General features: G+C 50.5%; 1 protein-coding gene across 5 annotated transcripts; it reads left to right on the top strand.

The window, feature by feature from the left end:
• Positions 1 to 1,567: 1,567 nt before the first annotated feature.
• On the top strand, positions 1,568 to 27,900 carry VSTM1 (V-set and transmembrane domain containing 1). Of its 5 annotated transcripts, none has more exons than XM_079118232.1 (10): positions 1,568 to 1,721; positions 5,859 to 5,894; positions 6,025 to 6,309; positions 7,010 to 7,303; positions 10,865 to 10,903; positions 26,029 to 26,121; positions 26,213 to 26,240; positions 26,415 to 26,449; positions 26,537 to 26,568; positions 27,686 to 27,900. In XM_079118232.1, the coding sequence occupies exons 1-10, from the start codon at positions 1,688 to 1,690 to the stop codon at positions 27,791 to 27,793; spliced, it is 984 nt and encodes a 327-aa protein (XP_078974358.1). In that variant the 5' UTR covers positions 1,568 to 1,687; the 3' UTR covers positions 27,794 to 27,900. The 5 variants fall into 5 exon arrangements, with proteins under 5 accessions (XP_078974358.1, XP_078974357.1, XP_078974356.1 ...); XM_079118231.1 differs by having other exon boundaries at positions 26,534 to 26,568; XM_079118230.1 differs by having other exon boundaries at positions 26,412 to 26,449.

Here is a 27,900-nt window from a genome sequence, read left to right as displayed (position 1 = left end):
CCGGTTGAACATTCTCTCCTCATTCCCCAATTCACCTTTCCAGAGAAGTTTGGCAATATCTTACAAAACTGCCTATGCACACCCTCTCAGGACTCTGACTTGAAGATGCAAGTTACAGATACTCTATAAAGACGCAGAGGAGAGTGTTGCCAATGAGTGTGAACCGGCAGGAAGAGGTTTCTAGAGCCCAGCTCACTGCTGGTGCCTGGCTGCATCTTTGCCAGCACCACTACCCAGTTCCCAACTGAGCGTGAGAAATGGCCTCGGAGGTGGCTCCCCCGGCCTCCGGGGCGGCTGGTTCCAGCAGATGCTGGGATGCTCTCTCCTCTCCACACAGGTACTCACCTGGCGTGGGCTTCCTGCCACGCTTCCATCTGCATCTAGAAATAAGACCAGCACACAGGGAGAGGACGGCTCTGCCCCAGAGTTCAGGCCCCTGCCTGCTCCTGAGCACCCTGGGCTGACAGCCTTCAAGTTTCACGTGGCGCCACTCAGATCAGCTGCGGGGAGACTTGTCCCCTTCCGTTCTGGAGTATTTTGATGCTGGTCCTGTGCCAGTTACCAGGAAGGGGTTTCAGATATTCTTACTCCAGGGAAATGAGACATTTTAAGGTGACAGGTGTGCTACTGACTCTAACTTGGTCATTCTGCGCTGTGTGTATGTATTGAAACATCACATTGTACATCGTAAGTATATCCAGTTATTATTTGTCCATAAAAAATCAAACTAAACTAATAAAAATCTAAAGTGCTTTATAAAGGTAGGACTGACATGTAAAAGAACTATGTATTTAATAAGTGCACAGCTGTGCAGTCATCTCCACCAAGGACAGAGACACATCCATCACCCTCCCCCACTGCTATCCTGTTCTCTGTGATGGGCAGAGGCTGGTGATATCTGAGTGACCTCGGTGACCTCATGGGTTGTCTGTGCCGATGCCGGCTCTCTGGTGTTGGAAAGGTCCTGTCCACTGGGCGGGCGGCTGAAGGTGTGTGGGCCCTCTGTGGCAGTGGCACTCAGAGCCGCGGGTCCACCCGGGCAGATTCAACCACAGACGGGAAATCTTCAGGAGAAGTTACCCTGAGAAAAGCTTCCTGGTCCACATTCCCTAAACAGCCCAGCCTAACGGTGGTCCACCCAGCGTTCACACTGCATAGGGTATCGTGGGTCATCCAGAGACACCTGGAAGCACGCGGCTGTGCACGGGTTTCACGCAGGCCCTGCCCCGTTTCCAGGAGGGACTTGAGATCCTTGGATTTTGGAAACAGGAGAGATGACATTTTTTGTGAACCTGTAACTATCTCCAATATCTAAAAACAACAAATAAAAAAAAAAACCTCTTAATGCAGATATATACATGTATAATATATAAATATAATAACTATAATATATGTAAAGAACTAGTTTAGAATCATCCTGGGCAGGACCCCCGAGGAGGTGGGGGGCTTGGGCAGGGTGGGGCCGCGCCACGGCTTCTGTGAACGTGTGGTCATCGATGGCTTCTTGCTTCCTGAGCCTGTTGCAAGAAGGAAGTGCGCCTGCTGCCCCAGTGACGACAGAGCCAAAGCCCCAGGGCACAGCCTGTGTCCTCTGTGCCCACTCGCCGTGGCAGGCAGGGGCAGCACCGCCTCTCCCAGCCGGCTGGGCCTGGAAGCTGCGGCCAGGGCACCGGCTCAGGCTGGAGCTATGAGCTCGGAATCCCTGTGGCTGCTGTGCCTTGGTAGGTCTCCTGGGACGGGACGCAGGGTTGGATGGGGAGTGGGAGTCACAGCCGGGAAGGCGGGCGTGCAGGAAGGCCGTGGCCCTGCACAGGTGTGCCAGAGGGGGTGGCACTAGGGCTGGGGCCCACGCCTGAGGGACGAGGACCCGGGTGCACAGGCACACAGACGCCCGCTTACTCCAGAAGAAACACCACTCCGCTGGCATCTCGAGTCTGCCCTCCGACTGTGCCCTCTTGCTGTGGACCCCAGACTAGGGGGGCAGGTGCTGTCCTCAGTTTGAGCCTACTCTTACCAAACGGGTCTGAGACTGTGCAAAGCAAGGGGGGGCTCATGGTCCTGGCTCTGTCCTGCAGGTGCCCTGGACTTTGGAGCCCAGCTCCTCCCAGCCCCCAGCTCCTCCCGGTTGCGGGTGTGTGTGCTGTGGGTGTGGGGCCTGGTGGACATCGTGGGCTTCCTCTGTCCTGTTCCTTCCTCCTTTTCTGGTCGCGGCTCTTCCCTCCTGGGCTGTGCCTCTCCCCTGTGCACATTCACGCCTTAGAGATGGCCGTTGGTCACCTTGCTCCAAGCCTCGGCTGCAGGCCAGAGTGAACAGGGCAGCTTGGGGATGCCCTCATCCATCCTGTGGTCATTGCCTGTGGCCTCTGTACCCAGCACCACTGCCCTGGCGTAATGGAACACACTCTCTCACAGGTGCTGGTGTGGGCAACGCCGGTTCCTGCCCAGGGTGCCGAGGGGTTCTGCTCCCTGCCCCTCTGCCAGGCTCTGGCACCAGCAACCCTGGCATTCTTTGCCATGTGGACGTATCGCAGCAATCTCTGCCTCTGTCCTCACACAGCTGGTCCTGCCCCCAGGTCTCTTCTCCTCCACTTACTGGGACAGCAGTCACGTTGGAGGCAAGGCCCAGCCTGCGGCAGGATGGCTCCCTCTTAGCCTAACTTCACGTTTGCAGCTCTGCAGGATACGGGCCTGTCCACAGTGGTGGGAGCTGGGACCAATGGTGAACCCTTAACGCCCTCCCCCTCTGGCTGTGATACTGTTCCAGGAGCAGGTTTGTGATGCAGGTCAGGCCAGCCTGGTAGTGTTGGATGTCTTTGGACCAGCAGAGAGGTGGGGACTTCTTTCCTCCCTGAGTGTGACCTTACAAAGGTGCAAGGCGGCGGGTGCTTGAGAAACGGCAGTTGTAGTTAAGGATGAGAGCGTGTAAAAGATCCACTAATAACTTGCCGTGCAGGTAGCTGGTGTGCGGAAGGTGTCTGCTGAGCGTGGATGTGTCCATGGTCACTGCCCGCTGTTCCCAGGCCTCTGTCTGGCCCAGCGGCTTCCCGGGGGAGCCAGACATGACCGCCGGGAGCACAGAGCCTGGCACGTTCGTGCTGGCTGGGGCCGCTCAGCAAGGTGCTCACACCAGCCAGGGCTCCGTATCAGCCTTCCGCTTCATATAATTCGGGGTGAACTTTCTATATTCAAATCTGTGTAGGTCTAGAAAGGGTAAGAATGCCAATGCACATAGAAACTTAAAGGTATGGCGGTAAAATCCTGCACTGCAAAACCAACCACTTCCAGGGTACGACGCGGTGACTGAGTGCATTCCCAGTGGCCTGTGGCAGCCCCTGTCAAGCTCCGAGACCCTCATCAGCCTGCAGGAGCCCAGCGCTCTTGGTGCTTCCTCCCCATACCTCGGTTCCCGCTCCTGGGAACCTCTAATCTGCCCTCTGTCTCTCTGGACTCTCCTGTTCTGCTCGTAGCATAAAATGGAATCACACCTGGGTGGCCAGGTGTCTGACTCCGTTCACTTAGCGCAGTGTTTCTGAGGTTCACCCACCTCATGGCATGAATCAGTTCTTCTTCCTTCCTGCGGCTGAATAACTCTCTATGGAGAACCTGCAGGTCACCAGGTGCCGTGTTCAAAGGACCTGTCCCACTGCAGCTAGTGTTTGGCAATCTGGTAGTTGGCAGTTTACATGGCCATCCTCTTTTGGGGAGTTACATTTCTTTCTTTCTTTCTTCCTTCCTTTTCTTTTTTTTTGAACCAGGGGCACTTAACCTCTGAGCTACCTCCTGAGCCCTTTTTACTTTTTATTTTGAGATAGGGTCTCACTAAGTTGCTGAGGCTGGCCTTGAACTTGCGATCCTCTTGCCTCAGCCTCCCAAGCCACTGGGCTTACAGATGTGCCCCTCTGTGCTGGCTGGGGAGCTAGGTTTCTAGCATCGCCCTCCCCACTTGACTGAAAACAAGGGCCCCTAATGCGTGAGGGGATTGCATGGCTCTGCATTCGAGTATGCAGACACGTACACAAAGACAGGGCCAATGTTAAATGTGCAGTAAGGGCGGGTGCTTGAGAAACGGCAGTTGTAGTTAAGGATGAGAGTGTGTAAAAGATCCACTAATAACTTGCCGTGCAGGTAGCTGGTGTGCGGAAGGTGTCTGCTGAGCGTGGATGTGTCCATGGTCGCTGCCCACACACCCAGTAGCTCATGACAAGTGGCCAGTGTAGCTAGCAGCAGGCAAACTCTTGCGTCGGCGAGGGGCAAAGGGGGATTGGAAAATAAAGATTGACAGACACAGATCTTGAAGATTAGGCTGGGATCAGGTGGAACTCTGCCCTCTCATGGAGTTGCAGCTCTAAAGAGTCTCACCAGCAATCTTTATTCATATGGGTCTCATTTCCAGGTTAAAGACTGTGCAACAGTTATTCTTTCTACTCAGCAAAGTTACAGAGACCAGGACATCCCTGCAGCTTTTCCCAGTTGTAATCCACAGTTGCAAAGTGCACCGTGAGGAGCTTGGTGCAGCTCTCAGGAAAGCCCATTGTTTAAAGTCACTGTAAGGCAGCAGGGATCTGGGAAGCGAGCTGCTGAAACACTGTGGCTGTCTAGCTTAAGAGTTCCTTTCTTCCCGGAGCTGGGAGCCTGAGGTCAAGGTCAGAGCCCACAGGACTCTTGCACAGCCTCCTCATGCAGGGCACTGCCACAGCAGCTGAGCATCCTGTGCCTTGCACAGGAACACCCCCAGGCACTAGGCATGCCACACCATGGGGTCACCAGAGACCCCCAATCCCAGTCGCTGCTGTCCCACCCTCTGTCACCGCTCCCAACAGGCTGAGGTGTGGGAAGAGGCTGTAAAGGACAGGTGCCTACTCGTTGGTGGCTTCTGCTCTGGTTATTTCCTGGGAAATGGAGTTCTCCATGTTGCCCTTCCTCCCCAGCAGACCTCTGCCAACACCCAGACCCAGCCACGTGCTGCCTATGCGCTGCTTCCAGCTCTCCTGCATGCCTGGTCTTTTCCCCTTAAAGGACTTCTCCACGGTAGTCAGTCACCCTTTCTAAGGTGACCGTGGCCCTCATTAGGAACAACAGGACTCACTGAGCAAAGCTTGTGGACAGCAGAGCCGAGTAGACTTGAGCCTAGAGGCAGGGTTGGGGGAGGTCTCAGAGGGGCCGTGAGCTGGGTCCCAGGAGGACAGTCCCCACCTGCCATCAGGCCATCTCTTGCTCACACTGTCCCAGTTCTCTCCCAGGCCCAGTCTCACCCCTTCCGGGGGAGGCTGGCGTCTGTGCTCTGAGTCACCACCTGGGTCAAAACAAGCACAGACATCCCAAGACAGTCCCATGGTGCCAGAGAAGTCCTAACTTTCCCAGAGAAACCCCAGGCTGGCGTTCCACTCCCGGGGCTCCTGAGGTCCCTTCCCTGGCTGACCTAAGAACAGAGCGGAAGAGGGGGGCTAGAGCAGGTGGCGCACATGGCCCGAGGGTGGGGACCAGAAGCATCTCCAGGGGGCGGGTGGTCTATTTGGAGGAGTGGACGCCCTCTACGCACCCCCACCCCCAGGAGAGCGACCTCTGAATCATTGAAGTGTCGAGACAGCAGCACAACCCTGGAGAGTGCAGGCAGGAGGGCAGGCCTAGGCGAGCCACTCTAGCTGGTGGGAGGACGGCGGGCGGAAGCCATGCCAACGGCAGAAAGGGTTGCTGAGTCTCCCTCTGGGTGTGGCCCCCGAATGGCAGCCAGGACCACGGCAGGGGCCACAGGCAGCCGGGAACTCCGGAGACCACAGACCTGGACCCTGTCGCGCTCTCTCCTGGCTGTACTCAAAGCAGGGCTCACGGTGCGTCTCTGACGGCATCCTCTCTTCCAGGGCTGTGCTTGGGCCGTGCAGACCGGGGGAGCAATGGTGAGTGTCCCCGGGGCCCCTGGGGTCCTGCACTCCACGTTCCCTGGCCCTCTCCTCCAGTCCTCCCAATTCCAGGAGGGGCTTCACCCTCACGCAGATGGAGGGTCAGCTAACTCTGGATTCTTTCCAGAGACACTTCCCAGGCCGTCGCTCTGCGCCCGGCCCAGCTCCCTGGTGGAACTGGGGAGCAGCGTGACCCTGCTGTGCCGGGCCGGTTTCCAGAACGCCACCTTCGTGCTGAGGAAGTTGCTTGACCCCGGGTTCAAGCGAGAGCAGAGCTCAGCAGAAACCAAGGCCGAGTTCCCCCTGGCTGGCCTGCGGCCCGAGGATGCCGGGGGCTACTCCTGCGCCTACAAGACGGCAGCCGCCCGCCAGTGGTCAGAGCCCAGCAGGCACTTACGGCTGGTGGTCACAGGTGAGGGGCGGCCTCCATCAGCTCCTCTTCCTGCCATGGGACCTGGCTGGGGAAGAAGGAATCCAGGAGCCAAAACAGCCCCGGCAGGTGGGAGCCGGGTGTGGGAACGGGGCTGACGCTGGGGGTCCCCAGGTGTCTTGATGAGGTGCACGTCAGGGAGGGTTTTAGAATATGATCAATTAATTACGGTTCCGAGGGGCAGTCAGGCCAACAGAGGAGGAGACCCAGCTGATCTCTGAGACCGTCTGTGACTGGGTCCCCAGGGGAGGCGCTCACTGCAACAGGGGGCACCTTGGGGTGGGCAGGGCTGCTCAGGCCGCAGAGGGAGGAAGACAACAGCTGCCCTGTGTTTCCAGGGAGAGGAACAGTCAGGACTGCTCCCTGGCACAAGGGTGCCCCTGGTGGCTTGGCACTTGGTCCTGGGGTGGTGGCAGGGGGCAGAGGCCCTGAGTGAGAGCCCAGTGCAGCAGGTGGCTGGCGTGTGTGCTCTGGTGACTGAGGCAGATCGTTCCCATCCCTAGGGATTAACTAACCCCGGTGTCTGGGGAAGTCCCTTCAGGTCAGCAAGGCCCGAGGTGTCAGAGCATCAAATACAGAAAATAAAAGGCGCTACTAGAACGGCCGGCGGCCCAGCAGCTCCCTGCTTGTGGGGCATCTCTGCTCTGGCCCTTCCCTTTATTCCTGCTGCCTTGCCCTCTAGGATCCCTGCCAGCACCTTCCCTCCTGGTCAGCACAGACCCTGAAGTGGCCCCAGGTCACAGGACACTCCGGTGTCTGATTCCCAACAGCGGCACTGAATGCATCGTCACTGCTCTGCTGAAAACAGGCATCCCAGATCCCTTACAAGTCAAGGAAGGGAGAGAAAACCAAACGGACTTCACGCTCTGGAACGTGACGAGCAAGGGCGGGGGAAAGTACAGCTGTGTGTACTACCAGTGCCACTGGCCTCACCTGGGCTCCGTCCGCAGCGGCAGCCTGGAGATGCGGGTGACAGGTGAGGATTCAGGGTGGTGACGTTGACTTTGGGCACGTGTCCAGCATTACTATGCTCCAGACCCCTTGATAAGCAACTTACCTCTGTTAGCTTGTTCTGTCTTCACTTCCTGTGAGGATGCCTTTTGCTTATAGAGATTAGGGGTGACCTCCTGGGTATCGCAAAGATAACTAGCCGCACAGTGGCTGTTCCACATAAACTTAACATTACTTCCTGTTAACGCCAAAGAGGAACCAGAAAGAACGACCAGTACAGTGGGAAGGACATAGGGAAGGTGAACAGTGGACTGTGGGGCTCAGAGAACCCACTGCAGGGAAGTGTTTCAGGCATGGTGCAGGGAGCTGAAGAAAAGAGAGTCGTGAGGACAACGGAGGGAAGGTACTCACGGGAGGGGCTGCCTGAGTGCCTGAGATCTCAAGAAGGCACAGAAGGCGTGACTTTTTCTTTGCATTTTTTCACCCATCCATCCACTCATTCACCCTTCCTTCCTTCCTTCCTTCCTTCCTTCCTTCCTTCCTTCCTTCCTTCCTTCCTTCCTTCCTTCCTTCCTTCCTTCTTTCCTTCCTTCCTTCCTTTCTTCCTTCCAACCATCCTTCTATCCATCCATTCTTCCTTTCTTCCAACTATCCATCCATCCATCCATCAATTCTTCCTGTCCTCCAACTATCCTTCCATCTATCCATTCATCTACCCATCATTCATTCATCCATCCATCCATCTATCCATCCATTCTTCCTTTCTTCCAACTATCCATCCATCCATCCATCCATCCATCCATCCATCCATCCATCCATTCTTCCTTTCCTCCAACTATCCTGCCATCTATCCATTCATCTACCCATCATTCATTCATCCATCCATCCATCTATCCATCCATTCATCCTTCCTTTCTTCCAAATATCCATCCATCCATTCATCCATCCATCCTGTCATCATTTTATCTGCCAACCAATCAACGTTCTCCCTCAAGTGACTACAGTTGCTCCCAATAGGTCAGTCTCACTGTGTCATGAAGAGTCCCTGGGGAACCTCACAATAACCAGAGTGTGTGGAAGTAGCCATGAGTCCACTTCTGTGGCTTAGCTTGGGCTTGAGAGTTGATGACAATATTTCGCTTCTGACTATCTCCTTTGTGAGGCTCAAGATAATTGGGGCTCCAACCATGTGCTCCTCACCCTGAAATTAGTTTTCTCTTGTATCCCCCATAACTTTTTCTTACAGTCTTAAGAATTTTTTTTACGCACACTCCAGACCTAAACTCCTGGTGCTAGTTGCCAGGTTCCAGTTGTGTTCTCTGGCAGATCATCTACTCTCTCCTGATCCTCTCTATCTCAGCTGCCTATTGTACCAAGAGTCAGGCGATGGTACCACTTTTCAGTGATTCAATTATTCAAGCCAGCCTTCCCCATACAGAATGTTTGCTGCTTTACAAATCGCTTTATCATTATTGCCCCTTACCTATTACAAAATGAGAATGTGAATGCTTTTGTTACAGAAGAAAATTAATTAAAAGTCCTGGCACAAAATAGCTGTTCACCCTATGAACCTAGATACTTTGATATGTTCTGGATATACAGTAGTAACAGACAGATCAGGTCTCTTGGCCAACGGGAGCACACACCCTTTTTGGGGGAGAAAGAAATAAACAAGAGCAAGATATGAAATGGATAAAAAAAGTAATAGATAAACCCTGTGTGGTGGAGCACACCTGTAATCCCAGCTACTCAGGAGGCTGAGGCAGGAGGAGGCAAGTTCCAAGCCAGCCTGGGCAACTTACAGAGACCTTGTCTCAAAATAGAATACAAAGGGCTGGGGATGTAGTTCAGTGGTGGAATTAGGCCTGGGTTCGATGAAAAAAAAAAAGTCATAGCTGGAGAATAACTGTGATTGGTAATGTATAACTAACTAACTAACTAACTAACTAACTAACTAACTAATAACCAGGAATGTAGCAACTTACAACAGCCACTTGTATATCTCACGGTTTCTGTGTCAGGAGGCAGGCAGAGCTCAGCTGGGTTCTCTGCTTGGGGCTTCGCCGGCTGCAGTCCTGGGGCCAGCCAGCTGGACTCTCCTCCGGAGGCTTGACTGTGGAGAGTCTGCTTCTCCTCTCCATTGCTCTCCAGAGCCCACGAGGGGAGAGGGAGAGAGACGGGGGTGGGGAGGGAGGGAGAAGGCGAGTCCCTAGCAACACGGGAGGGTCACCCCATAACCTTTGCATTTCTGTGGTCAGACGCAAGCCACAGGTCCCCACACTCGAGGAGAGGGGCTGGCGCACAGGAGTGCACACGGGAGCTAGGGCTCGTGGGGGTCTCCGGGGTCTGTGCTGCAGGCATGGAGGACAGGGGCCATGCTGGCCTCTGGGAAAGGCCTTCCAGGGAGGAGAGCAGTAAGAGGAATTCCCAGAAGTACCCGTGCCCCAGGGATGGTCGGAAGCAGAAAGGAGGACAGAGAAGGGGAGAGTGGAATGAAAGGTGGTCGGCACAGGAGGGGCCTGGAGCGTGAGCAGCCCAGCTCCCACCGCCTCTGCTCTGAGGGACCGGAAGCCCTGGGTGGCGAGGGAGCAGGGAGTGGCACATGCTGTAAGGACCTCTGGACTTTGGAAAGCAGGGGCTTGGAGCAGCACATGAGGATGCTAGCGGCTGCATTTCAGGCAACGGGACGTTTTGTATTAAAATATCTAGTTGACAGAGACAACACTCGAGACATCCATCGCGTAATGATGCTCACAGTCAGGTCAACGAGCGCACCCATCACCACGCTGCTCCTTAGACCTCAGAGCTCCTCATCTGACAGCTCACGCCTCTCCCACACACGCCTCGCATGAAGTACACCAGACACAGGAAGGCAAACCCCGTGTGAACGGGATCTACACAAGGCGAGCTCGCAGAAACGGAGGAGAGTGATGGTGTCCATGGGCTGCAGGTGGAGGGCATTTCCACTTAGACTGGGTGGTGCCACTGGACGTGGGATGAGGACTTACCTGGACACGTAATTCAAGACGCAACTGGTACCCGGGATTGAATGGAGGGGCACTTGACCACCGAGCCACACCCCCAGCCCTTTTAATTTTTTATTGAGGCAGGGTCTTGCTAAGTTGCTTAGGGCCTCACTAAGTTGCCGAGGCTGGCTTTGAACTTGTCATGCTCCTGCTTCAGCCTCTGGAGCTACTGGGATTCCAGGTGTGTGTCACTGCATCAGACTCGGGATAGATTTTTGAGCTAGAACTTGCTGGTCTTGGCACAGGGCTGGATTCACTGTTGGAGAGATGGCAGAACATGCGTGCTGCTCCTGGAGATTTACTTTAGAATTTGGGGTCCTGGAGGTGGTGGAGGCAGGGAGGCTGACAAGGAGAGAGACTGAAGGGAACGGCATTAGTGGTGGCGTCATAAATATAACCTCTTTAAAATGACGCCGTGCTCCGGGAGGACTGTGGCATGTGAGGACGGTTTCTGTTCTGCTTCCAAGAGCGGGCCTGAGCGCATTCGCTGGACACGAGGACTTAGGCCCCAGCGTTCCCGCACACCTTTGTGATTCCTTTCCTTGCATCCTATTTCCTAGATGAAAGTGACGGACCTGGAGCTCGGGCCACAAAAACAGGTAAGATTGTTAGGAAGGAAGTGTTTTCCCACTTAGATCTGCTTCGTGCGCCAGATGAGCCCTCTGGTTACCGAGCACAAGAAGAATCTAAATGCTCACTTTTTCTGGGTTACTGAAGGTATTGCTGCCTTTTCTGGGGCAAAGACCTCGGAGGCACTTACAGGTTCTGGAAATGCTGGTGGGTAAACAGCACAAGGAACATCATCCGCCATGTCACATGATAACTGCAGTGGAGCTTTGTGAGACATGAGGATGAATCTGGGAACTAGTTTGGGTCTGGGACCTGTGGAGGGCAGTGCTTTTGGAAAATACGTGATTGAAGACATTGTGAAACTCTGAAATTCTCAAAAAGAGGAGACTATTACGTTCCCTTTTTTTTCCTGATGTTGCTTCTCCATGAGCCATTGACTAAGATTCTGTCCTTAGAGTTCCTTCCAAAAATTAGGGCTGTTGGTGGTGTTAGCCTGGAAGAGCTGGCCCAGACTAATGGCCTGTGAGGTACTTAAGCACCCTTTCTTTCAGCAGCTGATGACCTTCCTGTAATCTGCTCCAATAGCCAAAATTGTGAATGGTATCATAAGAGTCTGTGCTGGTGAAATTCATTTTTAGAAGGGTAGCCTCCAGTGTGCTTTTGCAAGATGAACATAAGTCTTTGAAAAGGTTTTGATTCCATGTTAGTAGACTTGGGAAGTGACTGCTACTCCAGCTCTGTGGATGCAGTTCACACCAGGAATGTTTTCTCAGGGAGCTCTGATATCAGAGAGAGCAGAGGAGTATGGAAGTATCAGAAGCAAGCAGGAGATCTCATGAGATGTATGAGGGAAGAGGAAGGGCAGCTTTTTTGCTTTGAGCTCTTGTATAGTTCATTTTCCTTCTTGTTTTATTGATATATTCCTCCTATTGATTCGCTCTTCTAAAGTGTGCAGTTCAGTAGCATTTTGTGTATTCAGAAGGTTGTAGAACCATCACAACTATCTAATTCCAGAATATTCTCATCACCTCAAAATGAAATCCTACCCGTTGATCAGTCACTCCCTTGCCCAACATTGATCTGCTTGTTTGCTTGCCTGTCTGTCTTTCTGTTTTCAGCACTGGGGATTAAACCCAGGGATGCTCTACATCCCAGTTCTTATTACTTTATTTAAGACAGCATCTTGCTAAGTTGCTGAGGCTGGCCTTGAACTTGCCATTCTCCTGCCTCAGCCTCCTGAGTCTCTGAAATTACAGGCTTGTGTCCCAGATAGGAACTTCCAGGTTGTTTCCTTCATAGCTGTATCATTTCACATTCCTGCCAGCAACACGAATCCGTTGATCTCCACATTCTTGTGGACACTTACTTACCTCTTTAAAAAATCAGAGCCATCCAGGGGGTATGGATATGAATTCTTAAAATGTACTTTCTGGGTTCACATTCATCTCATCACAATTCTAAGAAGAGTGGAATACACTTTCACAGAGGCATGAAGTCCCCACCCTGTATTCGTCACCTCAAAGTCTCCAGAAAGGGACCCGTTACCAATGTCTAGGTGAAGAAATTCACCCCCTCGAATTTGACGCAGGACCAGGCTTCCCCGGGTGCCTGCGGCTTCCCTCGGCCTGCTCAAGCTGCACCATTGCTTGGTCCGATTCCAGTGTCGTGGATACTTTGTCGGTTTTGGCCCTTTGTGAACAGTGATGTGAAGCTTGAGCAGGCTGAGTGGACTTGGCAGCATGAAGCCCTGTTCAGCTGGCTGTGGGGCCGTGTGGGGAGGATGTTTTTGCAATAATTTACTTCTCATTTCTCAGGAACTGTGGGTGAAAGAAGTCGTAGGCCAGGAAGCGGGAGGACGGCCAGGAGGAGGCGAGGCGGCCGTCTCTGTGCCTCCGGGGGGGCCCTGGAGGCCTGGAAAGGCGTCTTGCCTGCCTCAGTGTCCCTGAGATGCACACACACAGCGCTGCTCTGGAGGGTTCCTGGGTGAGGGTCCCCGAGAGCCCAGCTCTTAGGGACACTAGAGAGAAAGTGACATTTTAGAGGAGTCAGGAGGAGGCCTGGGAGGGAAAGAGGCTAGGCTGGGCCGTTCAGGCCCTGGGTGGCGTCTTAGCCGTCCTCGGGGAGGTGCTGGACACGGAGGGCACAGCACAGCTGCAGGGAACTGGGCCGACCCACTCTCACAGGGCCGCTGCCGAGGCCTTCTGGGCTCTCCAGGCTGCTGCCCGACCAGGACGCTCGCCAAGGCTTTGCAGCAGTGGGCAGGGCCAGGCGGCCCCGCACAGCCGTGTAGGACGCGGCCAGGTAACTGTGCCTTATCCTGCATGTGGCTGTGGCTTCGGACCAAGTGCTTTACAGCCCCCATTTCCCATCTCGCAGAAGCCCCGTCAGGCATGGTTACTTGTCCTGGCCCCGTCCTTTATTTAACCACACAAGGGCCGGTTCCGGAATGGGGTGGGGGGTGGGTGTTTACAGAGTCTGTAGTGCTGTCAGTCCTTCCTGCCGATCAGCGAAGAGTGAGCCTCGCTGGGCATGGCGCCGCTCGCCTGTGATCCCAGCGACGTGGCAGGACGAGGAAGGAGGATCAGAAGTTCAAGGCCAGCCTGGAAAACTTACCAAGACTCTGTCTCAAGATAAAAAGGGCTGGGGATGCAGCTCAGGGGTAGAGAGCTGCCTCCCAGGCCCCGGGCGGGGCTCAGTCCCCAGGACCACACACGCACACGAAGACGGATGCATGAAACTGAGCGAGAGTGAGAATGGGCGACAGGTGGTTGGTCGATAGAGGTGATAGCTGGGTAACAGACACCCGATCGATGGCATAGATTGGAGGCAATTCGACATCTGACAGCTTAGATAAAAAGGTGCGAGGAAAGCAGGCAGGTAGAAATATATCCAGAGAGGGAGGCAGACACGGTAGGTAAATAGTGGGCACTGGATGGAGGGTGGACTAGACATCGGGATGGAGATCCGTTAGACAGAAGACTCCACATGCAGACCATGGGGCGAGTCCCAGACGGTGACCCTTGTCCAGTGCACAGGACAGGAAGTTGTGAGGCCTCGACCTGGTTCCATGACGTGACCACGGATGGCCCCGTTTCCAGGAGGCACGGCCAGACGGGCGCTCACCGCCCCAGACGGCAGCGAGGGCTGGCTGCCCCGTGACTGTGGGCTCGGTCTGTGGCTTTTCAGCCTCTGCTTCCCGACCCTACAGGTCTCCCCGTGTCTGTTTCCTTAGCCTCAAGTGTCGGGACAAGGAGGAGCCAGGCTGGAGCGGGGCCTGCTGCCAGCCTGGGTGTGTGTGGCCTGCTCGTGCGGAGCTCTGGGAGCGCCCAGCCTGGGGGACCCCCAGCCTGTGTCCTGCAGCAGGAGGCGGGCTGGCCACACCTGCCTTCGGGGTGTTTGGGAGTCCGAGGAGTTTGTTTCAGGCAGGTGCAGCAACACCGCGAGACGCGGTGCCCTCTGTGTGCTTCTCTTGAGCACGGCACCCTCTGCCTTGGGTGGGTCTCTCCACCGTGGTCCCCTCTGCTCCCGTCAGGACCCTCCTGTGTCCTCTCAGCTGGCCATTTTCACCCTGGAAATCATGTTTCCAGGGGTCCCGCGGCCCCCAGCTCTGAACATCCTGGTGCCCAGGTCCCCCTGCCCCGTCCACTCCAAGCACCATGAGCCCAGTGACAGGCTTGAAGAGAGAGCCATGATGGCGTCTGAGGTCAGGGCTCCCAGAGCGGGGCCCACCTGTGCCTGCAGGCTTACTGCAGGTCCTCGCCTGTGACCTTGGGAGCAGCAGGCTGGAGACGGGGAGGCTCTGCTGCAGCTGGAGCTGAGGACCCCCGAGGCTGGGGCTGGGGTTGGGGCTCAGTGGAGAGCACTCGCCTAGCACGTGTGAGGCACTGAGCTCGAGTCTCAGCACCACTTATAAAAAAGATGAATCAAATAAAGGTCCGTCAACATCTAAAAAGATCAAAAAAAATTCTCTGGAGCCACCACCCCTTCCTGCTCAGGGGACCACAGTCTTTTCTCCTGAAGCCTTAACTGATTGGACAAGACCCACCCACATTGAGGTGGGTGGTCTGTTCTGCGAAGTCCTGAAATGTCTGAGTTGAAGTGTTAATCACAGCTGCAAACGGCCTCACAGTAACATCTGGTGCCATAGTCCAGCCGCGTCACATATGAAACTCACATCGCAAGGTCCCCTGGGTAAGACAAACGGTGGCCAGGGGTTGGGACGACCCCCTTGGCACTTTTCGTCTAGAATCCGATTTCCCGTGCACACAGGCTTCTGGCTCTGCTTGATGGCACCTGTATTCTGTGTGGGACTCAGAAATACTGTGGTCGCAAAAGGCGCCCGCTGGGCTGACGGGCTTGGCCTGTGCCTGTGGAAGGAAGAGGACCACCCTAGAATACTGGCCAGGCCCTTCTAGGGCTTCCTTTTTTATTGTGGTAACAAATGCATGACGTAAAACTCACCACCTTAGCCATCTCCTACCTTCCTCCTCCTGCCGACAGACATTTGCTCCACATTCTCTTTCTTTCTAGATGTATGCTTATTTAAATTTTCTTATCTGTTCCTTTTAGTGTGACATGACAGTGGACTGTATTTAGACACCCTACAGACGGGGCCTAGCTCCCTTCTGTGGTGGCCCTCGATACGGAGTTTCGCTGGTCGCGTGTTCATACATGAACACAGGAGGTGATGTCGATCCCTTCTCCTGTCTTTCCCATTCCCATCCGCCTCCCGTCCCCCCACTCTGCCCTGCCCAGGCTGTTGAATGCCCCCCCTTAGTGCGTGTTAGCAGCTGCATATCACAGGGAATATTCAGCCTTTGGTTTTGGGGATTGGTTTATTTCACTCAGCACCATGGTCTCCAGTTCCATTCACCTGTTGAGAGCACCTAGGTTGGTTCCATAATTTAGCTCTGTGAATTGAGCTGCTATAAACATGGATGTGACCACGTCACTGTAGTGTGCTGATTTTAAGTCCTTTGGGAATAAACCAAGGAGTGGGATAGCTGGGTCAAATGGTGGGTCCTTTCCATGTTTTCTGAGGAATCTCCATACTGCTTTCCAGGGTGTTCGCACCAATCTGCAGCCCCACCAGCAATGTATGAATGTACCTTTCCCCCCACATCCTTACCAGCATTTTTTGTTGCTTGTATTCTTGATAATTGCCATTCTGACTGGAGTGAGATGGAATCTCAGTGTGGTTTTAATCTGCATTTCTCTAATTGCTAGAGATGTTGAATATTTTTTTCATGTATTTGTTGACCAATTGTATTTCTTCATCTGTGAAGTGTCTGTTCAGTTCCTTTGCTCATTTATTGATTGAGTTATTTGGGTTTTTAAAATTTTTATTATTATTTTTTTTTTTTTTTGGTACCTGGGATTGAACTCAGGGACCCCTGGCCACTGAGCCACCTCCCCAGCCCTATTTTGTATTTTATTTAGAGACAGGGTCTTACTGAGCTGCTTAGCCCCTTGCTTTTGCTGAGCTGGCTTTGAACTCCCAATCCTCCTGCCTCAGCCTCCTGAGACGCTGGGATTACAGGGGTGTGTCACCTCACCCAGCAGGTTGTTTTTTCGGTGTTTTTTTTGAGATTCTTATGTATCCTGGAGATTAATGCTCAGAGGTGCAGGTGGCAAGGATTTTCTCCCATTCTGTAGACTCTTTCTTCATATTCTTGATTGTTTCCTTTGCTGTGAAGAAGCTTTTTAGTTTGATACCAACCCATTTATTGATTTTTAAAAAAAATTCCATTATGTGAAAGCTTTTAAATGTGGGTGAATCCTATGAAACACAAAAGGTATCATTTTTTTTTAATAACATACACACCCCATTTTAAAATGAGGCTTACTTAAAATAGAGAACTACTTATGTTTTACATTTGGGGTGCAAAGCAATTTTAATGATATTCTTTCTTTTTTCACCAACTTGGTTTTTAAATTTTTTAAATTTGTTCTAATTAGTTGTACGTGACAGTAGAATGCAGTTATACATTTTGATGAAGCATACATAAATGGAGTGTAATTTCTCATTTTTCTGATTTTACATAGTATAGGATCACATCAGTCATGCAGTCATATTTGTACAAGAGGTAATAATGCCGGCTTCACTCTACTCTCCTCCCTGTCCCATACCCCTCCCCTCCCTTCGCTCCCCTCTACCTAATATAAAGTAACTCTGTTCTCCCCTAGCCTCCCCCGCCCTTATCATGAATTAGCATCCACATATTAGAGAAAACATTCAGCCTTTGGTTTTTAGGTGAACGGATAAAAAAATGTGGTATATATACATATGTATATATGTATATATGATAGAATACTACTCGAACTTTAAAGAATGAAATTCTGTCATTTGCTGGCAAAAGGATGGAGTTGGAGCCTATCATGCTAAGTGAAATAAGCCAATCCCAAAAAACCAAAGGCCGAATGTTTTCTCTGAGATGCAGACGCTAATTCCTTTGATTGATTTTTGGTTTTACTTCTGTGCTTTAGCAGTCTTATTGAGGCGTTCAGCGCCTAAGCCAACATGATGGAGAGTCGGGCCTACTTTTTCTTCTCGGAGGCGCAGGGTCTCTGGTGTAATGCCTGGGTCCTTGAGCCGCATGCTTAAATCATTCAGGAGGCATCTTCTGCATTGAGGGTTCTGTGTTTGAGGGTCTCCCTTTAGTCACCCTTGGTCGCTGATGAAAATGTCTCACTTCTTGTGGTCAAATTGTGCTCTGGGCGCTCCCTGCCCTCGAATCCTGGCTCCAACACCCCCGTGAGGCTGGCGTCCTGGTTGCCGGGCACCTGCTCCCTCTCTCCTTTCTGCTGCAGCATGTGGAGAGCGGGTCTCCTCGCCAGCCACGGGAGTTTCTTTTGTTTCTTTTTCTTTTCAACCTGTCACTGGAGTTGATTGTCTGGCACATGATGAAGGCTCACCCGTGACCTCAGGGCTGCCCCCTTCCTTCCCCAGACGGTTGGACCTGGCTGGGGGTCCCAGCTGTGTGGAGTGAAGCCCGCCCTGGACAGCTCTAAACCCCCTGCAGCCGCCAACACCAGGCGATGGCCACTCTGCCACAGCCAGCCCCAGGGCTCGGCTTCCTGTCTGGTTTCTTGTCTGCCATTTTTTTTTTTCCCCTCCAGAAACTTCCGACTTCATTGTCGACTTGTCGTAAGAAAATTCAGAAAATGAACTAAACTTGTGAGCTGTTCTCAGCCAGCAGAGTTAGTAGTCGAGTCCATTACACTTCCAGACACAACAGCAAGCTCCCTCCTCATGTCAGGACCTTGGGGCGGGCGTAAATGAGCGGGTTCCAGGCGCCATTTTTAAGGCAGAAAAATAGAAAGTGATTCTTGACTCAGGTTAGAGTTGGGGCTTTCTTTTCTAATTCATTTTTATTGTAAGCAAATGGGATACATGTTGTTTCTGTGTGTACATGGAGTAACAGCATACCATTTGTGTAATCATACATTTACATAAGGTAATGGTGTTTGATTCATTCTGTTATTTTTTCCTCCCATCCACCCCTCCCACCCTTCTTTCCCCTCTATACAGTCCCTCCTTCCTCCATTCTTGCCCACCTCCCACCCCCCATTATGTGTCATCATCCGCCTATCAGTACCTCCTTTGGTTTTTTGAGATTGGCTTATCTCACTTAGCATGATATTCTCCAATTTCATCCATTTGCCTGCAAATGCCATAATTTTATTATTCTTTATAGCTGAGTAATATTCCATTGTATATATATACCACAGTTTCTTTATCCATCCATCAATTGAAGGACATCTAGGTTGGTGGAATCTGGCTATTGTGAATTGAGCAGCTATGAACATTGATGTGGCTGTATCTCTGTAGTATGCTGATTTTAAGTCATTTGGGTACAGGCCGAGGAGTGGGATAGCTGGGTCAAATGGTGGGTCCATTCCAAGTTTTCTAAGGAATCTCCACACTGCTTTCCAGAGTGGCTGCACTAATTTGCAGCCCCACTAGCAATGTATGAGTGTACCTTTTTCCCCACATCCTCGCCAACACCTATTGTTGCTTGTATTCTTGATAATCGCCATTCTAATTGGGGTGAGATGGAATCTTAGTGTAGTTTTGATTTGCATTTCTCTTAATACTAAAGATGTTGAACATTTTTTCATATGTTTGTTGATTGCTTATAGATCTTCTTCTGTGAAGTGTATGTTCATATCCTTAGCCCATTTGTTGATTGGGTTATTTGTATTCTTGGTGTAGAGTTTTTTGAGTTCTTTATAGATTCTGGAGATTAGTGCTCTATCAGAAGTAGGAGTGGCAAACATTTTCTCCCACTCTGTAGGCTCTTTCTTCGCATTGCTGATAGTTTCCTTTGCTGAGAGAAAGCTATTTAGTTTGAATCTATCCCAGTTGTTGATTCTTGCTTTTGTTTCTTGTGCTATGGGAGTCCTGTTAAGGAAGTCTGGTCCTAAGCCAACATGTTGAAGATCTGGACCTACTTTTTCTTCTATAAGATGCAGGGTCTCTGGTCTGATTTCAAGGTCCTTGATCCATTGTGAGTTGATTTTTGTGCAGGGTGAGAGATAGGGGTTTAGTTTCATTCTGTTGCATATGGATTTCCAGTTTTCCCAGCACCTTTTGTTGAAGAGGCTATCTTTTCTCCATTGCATATTTTGGCCCCTTTGTCTAATATGAGAAAATTGTATTTATTTGGGTTTGTGTCTGTGTCCTCTCTTCTGTACCATTGATCTACCTGTCTATTTTGGTGCCAATACCATGCCGTTTTTGTTACTATTGCTTTGTAGTAGAGTTGAAGTTCTGGTATTGCGATACCCCCTGTTTCATTCTTCCTGCTAAGGATTGCTTTAGCTATTCTGGGTTTCTTATTCTTCCAGATGAATTTCATGATTGCTTGCTCTATTTCTGTAAGGTACATCATTGGGATTTTAATTGGAATTGCATTGAATCTGTATAGCACTTTTGGTAGTATGGCCATTTTGACAATATTAATTCTGCCTATCCAAGAACATGGGAGATCTTTCCATCTTCTAAGGTCTTCCTCAATTTCTTTCTTCAATGTTTTGTGGTTTACATTGTAGAGATCTTTTACCTCTTTGGTTAGATTGATTTCCAAGTATTTTATTTTTTTTGAGGCTATTGCAAATGGAGTTGTTTTCCTCATTTCCCTTTCAGATGTTTCATCGCTTGCGTATAAAAATGCTTTAGATTTATGCGTGTTGATTTTATAGCCTGCTATTTTGGTGAATTCATTGATGAGATCTAGAAGTTTTCTGGAGGAGGTTTTTGGATCCTCTAAATATAGAATCATGTCATCCGCAAATAGTGACAGCTTAAGTTCCTCTTTTCCTATTCGTATCCCTTTAATTTCTTTAGTCTGTCTAATCGCTCTGGCTAGAGTTTTGAGAACAATGTTGAATAGAAGTGGTGAAAGAGGACATCCCTGTCTTGTTCTCGTTTTTAAAGGGAATGCTTTCAGTTTTTCTCCATTAAGAATGACGTTGGCCATGAGCTTAGCATAAATAGCCTTTACAATGTTCGGGTATGTTCCTACTATCCCTATTTTTTCTAGTGTTTTGAGTATGAAGGGGTGTTGTATTTTGTCGAATGCTTTTTCTGCGTCAATTGAAATAACCATATGATTCTTATCCTTAAGTCTATTGACATGATGGATTATGTTTATTGATTTATGGATGTTAAACCATCCTTGCATTCCAGGGATGAACCCCACTTGATTGTGGTGCATGATTTTCTTAATATGTTTTTGGATACGGTTTGCCAATATTTTGTTAAGGATCTTTGCATCTATATTCATCAGGATATTGGTCTAAAACTTTCTTTCCTTGATGTGTCTTTTCCTGGTTTGGGTATGAGGGTGATATTAGCTTCGTAGAATGAGTTTGGTAGGGTACCCTCCTTTTCTATTTCCTGGAATACTTTGAGAAGTATTGGAATGAGTTCTTCTTTGAAGGTCTTGTAGAACTTGGCTGAGAATCCGTCTGGTCCTGGGCTTTTCTTGGATGGTAGTATGGCTTCTTCTATTTCATTGCTTGATATTGATCTGTTTAAATTGTGTATGTCCTCCTGGTTCAGTTTGGGAGGAGCATATGTCTCTAGAAATTTGTCAGTGTCTTCGATAGTTTCTATTTTGTTGGAATACAGATTTTCAAAGTAGCTTCTGATTATGTTCTGTATCTCAGTGGTGTCTGTCATGATATTTCCTTTTTCATCACGAATTTTAGTAATTTGAGTTTTCTGTCTCCTTCTCTAAGTTAGTGTGGCTAAGGGTTGGTCTATTTTGTTTACTTTTTCAAAGAACCAACTTTTAGTTTTGTCAATTTTTTGAATTGTTTCTTTTCTTTCATTTTCATTGATTTCAGCTCTGATTTTAATTATTTCCTGTCTTCTACTCCTTTTGCTGTTATTCTGTTCTTCTTTTTCTAGGGCTTTGAGCTATAATGTTAGGTCATTTAGTTGTTGACTTTTCATTCTTTTCTTGAATGCACTCCATGCAATGAATTTTCCTCTTAGTACCGCTTTCATAGTGTCCTAGAGATTTTGATATGTTGTATCGTTGTTCTCATTGACCTCCAAGAATTTTTTAGTCTCCTCCCTGATGTTTTCTGTTATCCATGTTTCATTCAATAGCATATTATTTAGTCTCCAGGTGTTGGAGTAATTTCTGTTTTTTACTTTGTCATTGATTTCTACTCTCAGTCCATTATGATCTGATAGAACACAAGGCAGTATCTCTATTTTTTTGCATTTACTAAGGGGTGCTTTGTTGCATAACATACGGTCTATTTTCAAGAAGGTTCCATGTGCTGCTGAGAAGAAAGTGAATCCGCTTGTTGATGGATGGAATATTCTATATATGTCTATTAAGTCTAGGTTATTGATTGTGTTATTGAGTTCTGTGGTTTCTTTGGTTGGTTTTTATTTGGAAGACTTACCTAGTGGTGACAGCAGTGTGTTAAAGTCACCCAGAATTATTGTATTGTGGTCTATTTGATTCCTGAAATTGAGAAGGATTTGTTTGATATACAGGGATGCACCATTGTTTGGGGCATAAATATTTACTATCGTTATGTCTTCCTGATTTATGGTTCCCTTAAGCAGTATGAAATGTCCTTCTTTATTTCTTCTGACTAACTTTGGCTTGAAGTCCACTTTATCTGATATAAGGATGGAAACCCCTGCTTTTTTACTGAGTCCATGTGTGTGGTAGGTTTTTTCCCATCCTTTCACCTTTAGTCTGTGGCTCTTTTTTCTATGAGATGAGTCTCTTGCAGGCAGCATATTGTTGGGTCTTTCTTTTTAATCCATTCTGCCAGTCTATGTCTTTTGATTGAGGAGTTTAGGCCATTAACATTCAGGGTTATTATTGAGATATGATTTGTATTCCCAGTCATTTGGCTTATTTTTGGTTTTTAAGTTGGCTTGGTTTTCCCTTTGAGTGGTTTTTCTCTAAGGTAGTTCCTCCCTTTGCTGACCTCCACTGTTGTTTTCATTTCCTCCTCATGGAATATTTTGTTGAGAACATTCTGTAGCACAAATTTTCTATTTGTAAATTCTTTTAACTTTTGTTTATCATGGAAGGATTTTATTTCATCTTCAAATCTGAAGGTTAGTTTTGCTGGGTATAGGATTCTGGGTTGGCAACCATGTTCTTTCAGAGCCTGAAATATGTTGGTCCAGGCCCTTCTAGCTTTTAGAGTCTGGGTTGAGAAGTCGGCTGCTATCCGTATTGGTCTCCCCCTATATGTAATCTGATGCTTTTCTCTCGCGGCCTTCAAAATCCTTTCTTTATTTTGAATGTTAGGCATTTTCATTATAATGTGCCTTGGTGTGGATCTGTTGTAATTTTGTGCATTTGGTGTTCTGTAAGCCTCTTGTATTTGATTTTCCATTTCATTCTTCAGGTTTGGGAAATTTTCTGATATTATTTCATTGAATAGGTTGTTCATTCCTTTGGTTTGTATCTCTGTGCCTTCCTCAATCCCGATAATTCTTAAATTTGATCTTTTTATGATGTCCCATAGTTCTTAGAGATTCTGTTCATGATTTCTTACCATCTTCTCTGTTTGAGCAACTTTACTTTCAAGATTAAATATTTTGTCTTCATTGTCTGAGGTTCTGTCTTCCAAGTGGTCTAGTCTTTTGGTGATGCTTTCTATTGAGTTTTTTATTTGGTTTATTGTTTCCTTCATTTCAAGGATTTCCATTTGGTTTTTTTTTGAGAATCTCTATCTCTTTGTTGAAATGATCTTTTTCTTCCTGCAGTTGCTGTTTCAGCTTATTGGTATTATCATTCATTGCCTGCATTTGCTCTCTTATCTCATCCTTTGCTTCGTGAGTCATCTTAATCATGTATAATCTGAAGTCCTTTTCTGACATTTCTTCTAACATACTGTCATCGAATTCTATTACTGTAGAATCTAGATTTGTTTGGATCATTTTCTTCCCTTGTTTTTTCATGTTGTTCATATATCTTCCCCTCTAGCAGTGCAGATCTGGGGTATTGCAGATTTCCCCCTATAGGCTTATAGTGGCCCTATAGGTTTCCAAAACCTTTTCTTTAAGGGGAGATCAATATTAGCAGTGCCCAAATCAGACATTATGCAATCCTAGACCAAATAGCCCCTATGAGGACAATAACAATATTGTCATAATAAACAGAATGAGTTCAAATGTTATCTTCAGTAAAACAAACAGATTTGCAATAAGGTCTGCAGTTTCTAATGGAGGACAAAGAGGATGCAGAGAGATGTAGAATGTGGCTGTTAGTGGGATAAGAAAAGAATATACAGAAGTTCTAGATAATAGAAAGGTTGAGAATGTAATCAAAAGAAGTTGGTTGTTAGCATGCAAAAAGGGAGAAAGAGACTCTGAGGAAACAGGTAAACAAAAGGAAAGGAGAGCAAGAAAAGTACAGAAATAAAAACTTTAAAATTTTCAATAAGGAGAAAAAAGAAAATCTACAGTATAACAGTCATATAGTAATGAAACCTCCCAGTCTTCAGTAGCCTGATGCATGAGAAGTACCTGACAATGAGCTTCAAGTCTCCAGCAGGCGTCTTGGGATGGGATTTGCCCCACCTAAAGATCAGAGCTTCGGCTTCCAGGATTATCCTAGATGGCTGCTCTGGCTTCCAAATGTGTTGGCAAATGGGGAGCTTCAGCTCAGGGTGTGGACATGGTCAGCTGGAGGTCCGGGAGGCGGGGTGCAATTGGTCAGGCAGTGGTCCTGGAGGTCCGGTGTGTTTGGTGTGGTTGTGGGATCCTGGAGGCCAGGTGCAATCGGTCAGTCTGGGGTCCTGGTGCTAGGGCACAGTCAGTTGGTCTGGGGGTCCTGGCGGCAGGGAGCAGTCAGTCGATGTGAGGGCCCCAGAGGCAGGGAGTGGTCGTTTGGGCTGAGGGATCCTGGAGATGGTGCTCAGTCAGTCTGGCCAGGGATCCTATGGGGACTGGCTGTTGTCTCAAAATGGCGGCAGCCACGTGTAATCAAACCTGCAGGTACTGTCACAGTGAACTTCCAGGCAACAGCAGGCAGCTGGTGCTCCACTGGCAGTCAGCGATCAGTTTGCTGACTGTTATCGGATGATCGGATGATCGGGAGGTGAACCTCGGGCGGTGGGTGATAGAAAGGTGTAAGGCAGGCGATGGACAGGCGAGAGGCAGGCAAATGGCGGATGATAGGCACCTGACAGTGAGCAATCTGCACTCAAAAAAGGCATCAATATGCTGGCAGACTGCAGGTGATCACAGCAGACAAATGGGGTGAACAGCAGGGGATCGATAAGCAGCAAAAACTGCCTCACCAAGAAACCGATATCCTCTGCTTGAAACCGGAGTTACGGAGCAACAAGGAACGCAGCCTTCCTCTAGTCCGCCATCTTGGATCTCGAGTTGGAACTTTCATTCATCAATTATTGTGCCTACCCATTACAGTAACTGGCTAAATGTTTATCCCTCATGGTTTAGATATGGGGTGTCCCCCAAAAGCTCAGGTGTGAGACAATGCATCCATTTCAATGGGGAAATGGTCAGATTACAAGAGGTGTGACCTAATTGGTGCATTAATTCACTGATATGGACTAACTGGGTGGGGACCGGAGGCACGCTGGGAGTCGCTGAAGGAGGAGGGTTACTGGGTTGTGCCTTTGGGGTTTGTATTTTGTCCCTAGTGAGTGGGGCTCTCTCTGCCTTCTGGCTGTCATATCCTGAGCTGCCTTCCTCCTCACACCCTTCCACCGTGATGTTCTGCCTCACCTCGGGCCCAGAGTTATGGAGTCGGTGGATCATGGACTGAACCTCTGAACCATCAGTCAAAACAAGCTCTTCCTCCTCCATGCTGTTCTTGTCAGTCCTGTGGTCCCAGCAGTGGAAAACTGACTAACACACTATCTCATTCGACTGTGAGTCCCTGGGACAGGGTCAGAGTCTCAGGTACTCCTACCTCCACCTCCAGCATCCAGCACAGAACTATCTGGACCTTGCAGTAGACTTGCCTAAAACAGTGTCATACCAGGAGTCTGAACCCATCCTGGCTGTGTGACTTTGGGCTACTCACTTTATTTCCTAGTATTTAGTTTAGTTAAGAGCTTTCAAATTGGAAGCCCAGTGTGGCAGCATACACTGGTAACTCCAGCAACTTGGAAGGCTGAGGCAGGAGGATCTTAAACTTGAGGCCAGCCTCAGCAACTTAGTGAGACCATGTCTTGAAAACAGATAAATTAATTAAAAGGATTGGGGATGTAGCTCAGAAACAGAACAATTGCCTATTAGGAGCACGACCCTGGGTTCCATACCCAGCACCAAAAAGTTAAAAAATATTGAATTAGAAGTTCAAGCTGGAGACGGTAAGCAGTAAACCTGTTTTACGCCTAGTTGTGGAGACGGGGAGAACAAACACGCAGCAGCTAGCGCAGAGCTAGCTCGCCATCGCGGAGCAGCACGGCTGCAGTCAGCCGGAGGTTCGGACTCTCCCACGAGGCTGGGCGGAGGCCTCTGCCTGTGCGCTGCCCCCGGGGGCCGGCCGACCCGCAGCCAGGCAGCCGCTGCCTCACTTCCCAGAGAGGCGCTGGCAGGAGGAGCGGAGGGCCCAGCTCGAGCCGCGTCGCCAGGCTGGGGCGTGGCCCTGCGCCCAGCAGATGGTCTGCCCCGCCCTTCTCCCGCCAGGTCCCGGAAGCATCCTTGTGGCCACCTTCAGCGGCCTGGCCATCGTCTCTCTCTTCTTCTGTGTCTTCCTGGTGATCTGGTGCACAGGGCAAGGTGAGCCGGCGGGCGGCGGGCGGTCTGCCGGGTCTGGCGGGTGGGCAGTGAGAGGAGTCTCAGGAGCACGTCCTTCCCCGGCCCTCCTCAGATTCGCCAGGTGGAGACTCCACCCAGAGGTACATGGACACAGCCCTGGACCAGCCCCGGACCCCCACCGGTCCTTCAGGGATTGGCCTCCAGCCCAGCCAGCCTGCTCTGTGACCTTCCCCGACCTCCCCAGAGCCCTTGCCTCTCCCTCCAATCGTCAGACCCCAGACCTCCTGCCCCCTTCTCTCTCTCTCTCTCAGAAGCAGCCATTCCACATTTCCCAAGCAGGAGACTTCAGGTGAGTGACTAGGAGACAGACGAAATCCACTGGGGGAAGACCTGCAGCCTGCAGTTGATAGTCTCTCTCTCTCTCTCTCACCGGCAGATTTCTCTCACCTGGGAAAGACCCCTGTCCCCGTGAGTGCCCCCCTTGGGAATGCCCAGACGCTCACTCACTGCCAGCGAGGGTCGCGTCTGCCCCCTGGTTTACCCCACGCTCTGTTTCACGAAGCCCCCGACTCACAGGAGGCCAGCGGGCATTGCGTTCACCCCGAGGCCCAAGTTCAGAGCGGCTGGGTTCCCAGGGGCCCACAAACAGTGGTCGCCCTCGTGGTCTTGGATGAATCACAGGATCCCCACGGGCTGAACCCTTGGCTCCCCCACCCCCACCTAACGGCAGTCGAGTCCGGTGGGTCCCAGCGGTGTGGCAGACATCAGGGTTTGCCGGGGTCTCCGTCAAGGTTGGCAGCCCAGCCTCGGAGAACACACGCCTGATCCCATCTGGGTTATGCTTTTCTGTCTGTTCTGCAAATTGCTGTGTGTCAGAGTCCGAGCCTGAGCCTTGGAGGTAAGCGTGCACCCGAGAAACCACCCGGCGCCACGTCCGGCCACAGCCCTCTCTGTCACCTCTCAAACTCTCTCCTGCCCTCCTTGGGGCTCCCGGCTCCTGTGGTAAACGTGCTAACGCAGGACCTGCCACCTGGGCACCTTCTCCTGCGCAGTCCTGGCCGCTGCTCAGAGGCTCTCCAGGTGGCTCTGCAGCTTTACTCTGCACGGCTGAGGCTTCACCCCCTCTGCCAGCATGTCCTCAGGTCCCCCGCCTCCCAGCCCCGTTCCCCTCCCTGATCTGGTCCACTTGACACGTTTGGTCTTTGGCATCGACTAACGAATGGTTGGCAGAGGAATTGGGTCCTGATGTGCTGCTTCATACCCACAGTCACGGGTGGCAGGCAGCCCTTTCCCTCAACCCCGCCAGTCCCCCGTGAGCATGGGTTGCCCTGGGTCGCGGGCACCCACCCTCCCCGAGCACAGCGCTGGAATGGGGATGTCCGGCGGAACCGCCACCACGGCTGTCCTGCTCTGCAGCAGGTGCCAGCGCAGGAGGCCGCGGTGCCCGTGAGGGGCAGCCAGTGGCCTCAAGGGCCTGAATTTCAAATTCAATGCGACTTAGATTCACGTGGATCTATGTGGGCCTCTGTGGCTGCTGGCTACCACACTGTCCACCCAGCTCTAAACCCATCGTATGCCTCCCCAGGAAGTGACCTGTGTTGAGCCAAGCACCGAAGACGTACCCTCCGAGGTGGCTTCTGTCCCCACTGATGTGACCCCAGGATCCCGAGAAGGTGCAGTGCAGGAAGTGTAGAAGAGGAGGGGACCCCATGAGGGGGATTCAGGGCACGTGGTGGGCGTGCGGACCCCCACTTGTCTCTCTGGCCCTTGCTCATTGCCATGTCAATAAAAGAAGCTTCT

This window comes from Sciurus vulgaris (assembly GCF_902686455.1).
Source record: "Sciurus vulgaris genome assembly, chromosome: 17".
Classification (NCBI taxonomy): Eukaryota; Metazoa; Chordata; class Mammalia; order Rodentia; family Sciuridae; genus Sciurus; species Sciurus vulgaris.
This window is presented reverse-complemented; position numbering and strand designations above follow the sequence as displayed.

Excerpts from the sequence above, each read along its gene's own strand:
- VSTM1 (XM_079118229.1), top strand. The coding sequence starts at position 1,688 with ATGAGCTCGGAATCCCTGTGGCTGCTGTGCCTTG. Across the intron at positions 26,122-26,212 it reads GATCTGGTGCACAGGGCAAG|ATTCGCCAGGTGGAGACTCC; the intron begins GTGAGCCGGCGG and ends GGCCCTCCTCAG. Across the intron at positions 26,450-26,533 it reads TCCCAAGCAGGAGACTTCAG|CAGATTTCTCTCACCTGGGA; the intron begins GTGAGTGACTAG and ends CTCTCTCACCGG.